We start from the raw sequence: 8,679 nt of genomic DNA, 5'->3' as shown, positions 1-8,679 counted from the left end.
TAAGGTCTCCCCTCAGCCTTCTCTTCTCCAGACTAAAGAGTCCCAGCTCTCTCAGTCTTTCCTCACCAGGGAGATGCTCCAATCCTTGAATCATCTCTGTTGCCCTATGCTGGACTCTCTCCAGCAGTTCCCTGTCCCTCCTGAACTGGGGAGCCCAGAACTGGAGGCAGGATTCCAGTTGTGGCCTCCCCAGTGCAGAGCAGAGGGGGAGAATGACTTCCCTTGACCTGCTGGCCACACTCTTCCCTACGCAGCCCAGGATTCCGTTGGCCTCTTGGCCACAAGAGCACACTGCTTGCTCCTTGTCATTTTGCTGTCCACCAGGACCCCCAGATCTTTCTCTTCAGAAGTTGCCTCCAGCAGGTCCACCCCTAACCTGTACTGGTGCCTGACATTCTTCTTCCCCAGATGCAGGACCTTATGCTTTTCCTTGTTGAACCTCATGAGGTTCTTCCTTGCCCAGCTCTCCAGCCTGTCCAGGTCACACTGGATGGTGGAGCAGCCCTCTGGGGTGTCAGCCACCCCTCCCAGTTTGGTACCATCAGCCAACTTGCTGAGGATACACTCTGTCCCCTCCTCCAGGTCACTGATGAATATGTTGAAGAGCACTGGAAGGGACGGGGAAGATGGGAAGGGACAGGGCAGAAGGGAAGGGACGGGGCAGGCAGCCCTGTCACCTCCCAGGAGCTCTCTCTTTGCCGGGAGGGTGGTCTGTGGGTGAAGGCACCACAAACAGGCTCAGGGTGGACCATCCCATGCCTGTCACTGTCACCATCACAGCCAGGGAGCGGGTTCACCTACAGCCGGTCTGTCTCGGGGTGTAAAACCAACCTCTTGCCGTGGGGTAAAGGGCTGGGGGAGGGGGGATTATTTTGCCCCACGGGCCCCAGAGGAGAGGGGTGTCAGGCTCAGGAGGGTCCCAAGTGCCTCCTCCACCATCCCCTAGTCCTCGGGCAGCTGCTGGGAGGTGGGAGCGTGGTCTGGCCACGGGGGGATAACCCTCCTCCCCTTCCTGCCATTTCAGATCTTTGCCATGTTCTTTGCCTTTTGCCTTTATTACAACTTCGACTGAGTGGGACGACACACGGCAGAGACCAGCCCCGGGGCTCTGGGAACACCACAGACCAGTTTGCTCCATCTCCTGGGGTACAGGACCCAGCTCAGCACCCCCAGCGCTGCCCCCAGTCCTGTCCCTGCTCCTGCAGGAGCATGAGGATGGGCCAGGCTCGGAGCAGGGACAGGACTCAGGTTAAATTCCTTGGAGACAACCATGTGGGGAGGGGAGGCTGAGCATCACCGAGTGGTGAAGGTCAGAAGGGACCTCTGGAGACCATCTCATCCCAGAGCAGGTTGGACAGAATCGTGTCCAGGCAGGTTTGAATGTCTCCAGAGAAGGAGACTCCACCACCTCCCTGGGCAGCCTCTTCCAGGGCTCTGCCACCCTCACAGGAAAGAAGTTCCTCCTCACGTTGAGATGGAATTTCCCATGTCCCAGTTTGTGCCCATTGCCCCTTTTCCTGTCCCCGGGCACCACTGAGAAGAGTCTGGCCCCATCCTCTTGCCCCCTGCCCTTTAGCTATTGCTCAGCAGCAATGAGATCCCCTCTCAGGCTGCTCTTCTCCAGCTGAACAGCCCCAGGTCCCTCAGCCTTTCCTCAGCAGAGAGATGCTCCAGCCCCTGAGCAGCTTCGTAGCCTCCACTGGACTCTCTCCAGCAGTTCCCTGTCCTTCTGGAACTGGGGGGCCCAGAACTGGTCCCAGTGCTCCAGCTGTGGCCTCCCCAGGGCAGAGCAGAGGGGCAGGATGACCTCCCTCCACCTGCTGCTCACACTCTTCTTCATGCTCCCCAGGAGACCATTGGCCTTCTTGGCCACCAGGGCCCATTGCTGGCCCATGGGCAGCTTGTCCTCCTTCCTCCAGCTTCTTGCCCCACACAAAGCCTGTACTGGAGAGGGATTTCCACACACTGGTCCCAGTGTGGCCGCTGCTTGGTTCCTGCTCTGCCGGCTGGGAGGGTGAAACGGGAACTGAAACACCGGGTGCTGTTCCCGTTTCTCCGAGAGAAAGCTGGAAATCGGAAGCAAACCAGTACTTCCACTTTTCCTTTCCTTCTGAATAGTCCAAAAACTCTACACCACAAAACAAAAAATACACATATATAAGTTAAAGCTTTATATTTTATTTATATAATGAACTTTTCACACAAAAAATCCTAGGAAATAGGAAAACAAAGCAGCTACAGCTACGTGTCAGTTAAAATATTTAGGAAAACCTGTGTATGGAGACAAGGACAGGGAAGGCAGCGGCGACAGCCACGAGGGGAACAGACCCCCCTCAGGAATCCAGGCGGGATTTCTTCTCCTTCTTGCTGAGGTTACTCCCTTTTCTCTTCTGCACAGCGGATCCGTCGGTGGTGCTCGTCTCGCTTTGGTTTATTTTCTCTTCCAAAGGCTTGGAAACCTGTAAGAGCACAAGAAATAAAAGTGAGAGCTGTGAGTAGGTCAGTTTTACGGCCCTTGGTACCGCTGTGGGTTCCCAGCTCCGGGGGTTCCCAGCTCTTGGAACACCCTGCCCTCCGTCGGGATCAGACCCGAGTGATCCTTGATTGTCCTGCTCCCAGGGCTGGGGAGTTTGGGGAGGGGATGGAGGGGGGAGCAGGGTAACGACTCCGCCTGGAAGTGCTCAGTGTTGCCAGACAGATCCCTCCACCCCAAGCCCTTTAACGACCCACACAATTAATTTACAAACACGTGGAGGGCAGGAGCGGCGAGCAGCACTCCAGGGCTTCCAGGTAGAAGACATTCCCTCTGGGAAAGCACAATCTGCTGGATCAAGCACTGGCTGACTGGAAGGTCCCAAAGAGTGGTGCTCAATGGATTCAAATCCAGCTGGAGGCCAGTCACTAGTGGTGTGCCTCAGGGCTCAGTGCTAGGACCATTTCTGTTTAACATCTTTATTGACGATCTCGACAAGGACATAGGGTGTATCATCAGCAAGTTGGCAGATGACACCAAGTTAAGCAGGAGTGGTGACTCCCAGGAGGACAGAGAAGCTTTGCAAGAGGACCTAGATAGATTGGATCACTGGGCCAAGATCAACGGCACGAGTTTCAACAAGGGCAAGTGCCAGGTTCTGCACTGGGGCCACACCAACCCCCTGCAGCGCTACAGGCTGGGGGAAGTGTGGCTGGAGCTGCCTGGAGGAAAGAGACCTGGGGGTTCTAATTGACAAACGGCTGAATATGAGCCGGCCTGTGCCCAGGGGGGCAAGAAAGCCAATGGCATCCTGGCTTGTATCAAAAATAGTGTGACCAGCAGAAGTAGGGAGGTGATTGTGCCCCTGTACTCAGCACTGGGGAGGCCACACCTCGAGTGTTGTGTCCAGTTTTGGGCACCTCAATCCAAGAGAGATCTGGAGGTGCTGGAGCGAGTGCAGAGGAGGGCAACGAAGCTGGTGAGGGGGCTGGAAAACAAATCGTATGAGGAGCGGCTGAGGGAGTTGGGACTGTTTAGTGTGAGGAAGAGGAGGCTGAGGGGAGACCTCATCACTCTCTACAACTACTTGAAAGGACACTGTAGAGAGGTTGGTGCTGGTCTCTTCTCACAGGTAATTAGTGACAGAACGAGAGGGAACGGCTTCAAGCTCCAACAGGGGAGGTTTAGATTGAACATTAGGAAGGAATTTTTCACCGAAAGAGTGGTCGGGCGTTGGAACAGGCTGCCCAGGGAGGGGGTGGAGTCCCCATCCCTGGCTGTGTTTAAGGGCCGTTTAGATGCAGTGCTGAGGGACATGGTGTAGGGGAGGACTTTGTAGAGTAGGGGAGATGGTTGGACTCGATGATCCCAAGGGTCTCTTCCAACCTCAATGATTCTATGATTCTATGATTCTCCAAGTGGGGTGCAGGGAGGGGAAGGAGAAGGCCCAAACAGAACAGATTATTTTTTAGAACAGGTTTTGTCCTCTTTGTTTTTATGCGAGTTCCCTGGGAGATGAGTCGGGGCACGGGAGGGAGAGGAGGCAGGGGGATGGAGGAAGGCTGTTCTCCACTGGGAATTGGGAGACAGGAGCAGGGGGAGAATGGGCACAGCTGGGTGTGAGGCACAGCCAGAGCAGAATAGAGCTGGGAAACGGGGCAGCAGCCTCCCCGGGGAGGGGGTTTATCAGGATTCAGCCTCCTCCTTCCACCACTGCAGTTATTTGTGAACAAAGACATTTATTTGGAAGGAGTGAATCTACTAATCTTACAAAAAAATATAAAAAACCAAAAAGAAGTATAATGAAATTAAATACAGGCCCAAAGCAGAACAGAAGGGGAGGAAAGAAGGGAGGTGGCCAAAGGAGCTGCACAAAGGGATGGAGAATGAGAGGAGCCGGGCTGTGCACAGAGACAGAGGAAGCAGAGCACGTTTCTTACCCTCTTCTGCTGGCTGGCGTACTTCTCCGTCCACTCTCTGGCATTTAGCAAGAAGAGCTGCTTGTTGTACTTGTACTCCGAGGACTAAACGTCAGGAGAGAGACAGAGATTTGATTTATGACAAACATCAGAGCGAGGAGCTGGGACTCAGCTCCGGCTCCAGGACTCCTAGAACCAGACTGGAACCACTACGAGCGGCACAAAGAATAAAATTCATTTTCTTTGCTTGAAGAACACGCGCTGCCCTTTGAGGGCTTGAAGACAAGAGCGTGACCATCCCTTACGAACGACAAGACCAGAGGAAATGGTCTGAAGTTGGGGCAGGGGAGATTTAGATTAGATATTAGAAAGAACTACTTTACTGAGAGGGTGGTCAGGCACTGGAACAGCCTGCCCAGGGAGGTGGTGGAGTCACCATCCCCAGAGGTATTTAAGAAACGTATAGACATGGCTCTTCAGGGCATGCTCTAGTGCCCAAGGTTATTGGTTTATGGTGAGGTGTTGAGTGTGGGGTTTAATTGGTGGGCGTTTGGTGTGGTGTGTTTTGTATTTGGTTGGTGGGGGGTTTTTTTTTTTGTTTTGGTTTGGTTTTTTTGTGGTTGGACTCGATGATTTCAGAGGTCCCTTCCAACCACTAAGATTCTGTGATTCTCCATCACTGGCACAAACCCTGGGCCACAGTCACCCCCCAGCCCTGACCCATGTCAAGCTGCACCAACAGGGAAGGTGCCAGCGCGTTAACGCAGAGGGAGCGAAGGGGAAACGTGGCCTCAATGTCACCCACCCCCCGTCCCTTCCCCAGGGCCACCAGGGAGGAAGAGGAGCTCACGTACTATGTCTGCCATGAGAGGGTCGTCGGGGTTGGGCTCTGCCATCAGCAGCTGGATGGAGCTCAGCAGCGTGGAGATGTTCAAGGCCGGTCTCCAGGCGCCCTTGGAGGAAACGGGGTGAGAGAAGTGGTTCAGCAGGAAGAAACCCCCCCCAGGGACACCCCAGGACTTGGAGCCTTTAAACCCCACCTGCCCACAAGCTGCCTCAGGACTTGGAGCGTTTAACCCTCACAAAAAACCACCAAATCCTCTCTCAACACGGGCTGTGGCCTCTCTGAGGAAGCCTCACCAACAGGCACAGGCTGCACCTCTCTGCTTGATCCATATTGGGGCAGCCCCTTTTCACCAGGCCACCTAATGCCTTTGGACTCCAGTCCTTCAAACCTCAGAAACTTATCTGGAACAGAGGAGGTCAGGTTCTAGTCTCTAAACAAAGGAGATGCCGCTCAAAAAACTTTACTCCCTAAATAAGTCAGTAGCGAACAGACATTCAATAAGGCTTTTACAAGAAAAAGATAAGGAGGTCATTCTCCTCCCCAGGCTCACTTACCCACCCCCAAGTTGCTACCTTACCTTTGGAGGTAATTTAAGAACATCCAGGCAAATCCTTCCAGCGGAGTCGATGTTCGGGTGATAGATAGGGGTGAGAAAGCGAATCTTCGGGGGCTCAAACGGGTACCTTTAAGGGATAAGTGGTAAGAAACACAAAAATTATTTTCCTATTTGTCTGCCAGTTGCTTCATCACCCCCAAAATGCTGTCGTTTCCTCCTCCCAGCCATTTACTGAGTGACATCCTTCCCCCCAGGTTGTGGGAGGGGGCAGCACCCAGCCTTCGACGCTTCCAGCCGTGTCCGACCGGCACTTCCCTGGGCAGCTCCCGCAGAGAAGGAACACCACAGGAAGCTTCTGCTCCTGAACAACCTCCTTTCCAGAAAGCTCCGAGACAACACGATCAGGGAGAGATCTCATCATAATGCTTTTAGGCTGTTAATCACACACCTGAGGATGCCCAATGTGAGATAAGCTTATCAGCCAAGGGAAATAACAATTAATCATAGAATCATATAATTGCCCAGGCCGGAAGGGACCTCCAAAGGTCATCTAGTCTAACCCCCCCCCGCAGTCAGCAGGGACACCCCCAACTAGACCAGGTTGCCCAGGCCCTCGTTGAGCCTCACCTTGAATATCTCCAGGGATGGGGCCTCAACCACCTCCCTGGGCAACCTGTTCCAGTGCTCCACCACCCTCACAGTGAAGAAAATTACAGGCGTCAAAGGAAGGGCGTCACCCAATCAACCACCTTCCTTCTTGGGAGGCTGATGGAAACCCCACACAGTACTCCAGGATTGGGGCAGAGTGGCTGGAGCTGCCTGGTGGAAAAAGTGGAAAGGAGTTGGTTGACTGTCAGCTGAACAGGAGCCAGCAGTGTGTCCAGGTGGCCAAGAAGCCACCACCATCCTGGTCTGTGTCAGGAACAGCGTGGGGAGGAGGACTCAGGAGGTGATGGTCCCCCTGGACTGGGCACTGGTGAGGCCCCACCTCAAGTGCTGTGTCCAGTTTTGGGCCCCTCACCACAAAAAAAAGATGAGCGGGTCCAGAGAAGGGCAACGGAGCTGGTGAGGGGTCTGGAGCACAAGGAGAAGGGGCTGGAGAACTTGTGAGGAGCAGCTGAGGGAGCTGGGGGTGTTCAGCCTGGAGAAAAGGAGGCTGAGGGGAGACCTTCTGGCTCTCTCCAACTCCCCGAAAGAGGGTGTAGCCAGGGGGGGTTGGTCTCTTCTCCCAAGGAGCAGGCCATGGGACAAGAGGAAATGGCCTCAAGTTGCCCCAGGGGAGGTTCAGATGGGAGATTAGGAACAATTTTTAAACAGAAAGGGTTCTTAATCCTTGGAACGGGCTGCCCAGGGAAGTGGTTGAGGCCCCATCCCTGGAGGGATTCAAAAGCCAGGTTGACATGGTGCTTGGAGACATGGGTTAGTGATGGGTTTTATCAGTTGGGTTGATGGTTGGACTCGATGATCTTAAAGGTCCCTTCCAACCCAGACAATTCTATGAAAGACCAAAAAAGGTCCCTTCCAACGCAGACAATTCTATGAAAGACCAAAGCGGTAGCACTTGTATCAAAGAGCTTACTTCAGTTAATTTATATTTCATAGAGTATTCATGGTTCGGATCTCGTTGCCCACTTACCTTTCAGGAACAACTATTTCCAGGTTGAATATTCCTTTTTCATATGGTGTGTCTGCACCTCCTAGAATTTCTTTAAAAGCAAGATTAAAACATAAGTGTTAGAATCAAAAATCACCTGGATTTGTCCAACAGCCTCCACAAACCTCCCAGTTGAACTCTCCTGCTGCCCAGACCCAGGAATAAAAAAAGCATTATCTCATCTGAGGCCAGTTCCACCCCGCAGCCCTCCAAACCCCAGGCAGATCGACAGAGCCATATGCCAAGGTATGTTTATAGATAAGAAAAAAAACCCACCCTTTTTCCCTAAAATTCCATGCTTCTGTGGAAGCTATAAAGCACCCACCACCCAGCGAATCCAAACCTGGCAGCAAACTCTAACACAGCCCCCGTGGGACAGTACGTACGTGCGTGCAGGTTGTCCAGCTGGTTTCCATTCTGCCAGCAGGTGATTCCTGGGGGCGGCTCCGTGGTCAAGAGGGAGAGCTCCCTCTTCAGCCGCGACGCTCTTTGCATCCTGCTCAAACTCCTTCAGAGACGGGGTTTTATCACTGGCAAAATTGGCACTTCAAATATCGAGTCTTTCTTTCTTTTCTTTTTTTTGGCTGAGGAGAATTAACCCAGGTTTCAAGTCTTCCTGGTGGGATGAGCAGAGTCTGAGGAATCTGCTCCCGGAGCTGCTCTCGCATCCAGCTAGAAGAAGAGAACCAGATTCTGCCCTATTTATAATCAGTTCCACTCCTCAGTCCCCACCTGAGTGTAATAAACCCTCAGTCCCCACCTGAGTCTAACAGACCCTCCCAGTCCAGGGGCTCCAAGTGTAATAAACCCTCAGTCCCCACCTGAGTGTAACAGACCCTCCCAGTCCGGGGGCTCCACACCCCTCATAGGACCTGGGACAACCCTTGTCCCTTCAGGGACAGGGGCACCCCTTGCCCTGCTGGGGCTGTCTGCCCCCAGAGGAGCCTCAGACTGGGACACCCAGGGGTTCCTCCTCCTTCCAGCCCCCCCAGCAGACAGGGACACCCCTCCCGCCCCAAAGGGGCCTCGCTCTCCTCTCCTGTGCAACAGGAAACCCCAAGCTGCCTCAGGGATGGGACATTTCCCCCCCACCACCCCTCACTCTGCCCGTCCCATTACCATGGACGGGGCACCTCCTCCTGAGCATACAGGGACCCCAAGGGGGGGGACAGAGGGGACCCACCCCAGACCTACTGCTCCCCCCTAATGAAGGAGAGCCCCTCCCTGGCT

General features: G+C 53.9%; 2 protein-coding genes across 2 annotated transcripts in view; one reads left to right on the top strand and one right to left on the bottom strand.

The window, feature by feature from the left end:
• The window catches only part of LOC106890460 (tetraspanin-18-like), a gene marked incomplete at its 5' end in the record, with an annotated part of 3,091 nt that extends 2,019 nt beyond the window's left edge, over positions 1-1,072 (top strand). The window contains one exon of the mRNA XM_014946292.1: positions 1,025-1,072. Coding sequence (XP_014801778.1) covers positions 1,025-1,072 — 48 coding nt within the window. The remainder of the gene's footprint in view (positions 1-1,024) is intronic.
• A 1,086-nt stretch (positions 1,073-2,158) lies between these two features.
• UBE2T (ubiquitin conjugating enzyme E2T) lies at positions 2,159-8,115 on the bottom strand. The gene is made up of 6 exons (XM_014946303.1): positions 7,836-8,115; positions 7,432-7,501; positions 5,817-5,922; positions 5,247-5,345; positions 4,414-4,497; positions 2,159-2,459 (listed from the first exon to the last, which is right to left on the bottom strand). Exons 1-6 carry the CDS (start codon positions 7,942-7,944, stop codon positions 2,334-2,336), a joined length of 594 nt encoding a protein of 197 aa, XP_014801789.1. The 5' UTR covers positions 7,945-8,115; the 3' UTR covers positions 2,159-2,333.
• Between the last annotated feature and the right edge of the window lie 564 nt (positions 8,116-8,679).

The sequence above is a fragment of the Calidris pugnax genome, unplaced genomic scaffold, assembly GCF_001431845.1.
Source record: "Calidris pugnax isolate Ruff unplaced genomic scaffold, ASM143184v1 scaffold116, whole genome shotgun sequence".
Classification (NCBI taxonomy): domain Eukaryota; kingdom Metazoa; phylum Chordata; class Aves; order Charadriiformes; family Scolopacidae; genus Calidris; species Calidris pugnax.
The sequence above is the reverse complement of the archived record's forward strand: the minus strand, read 5'-3'. Positions and strand labels throughout refer to the sequence as shown.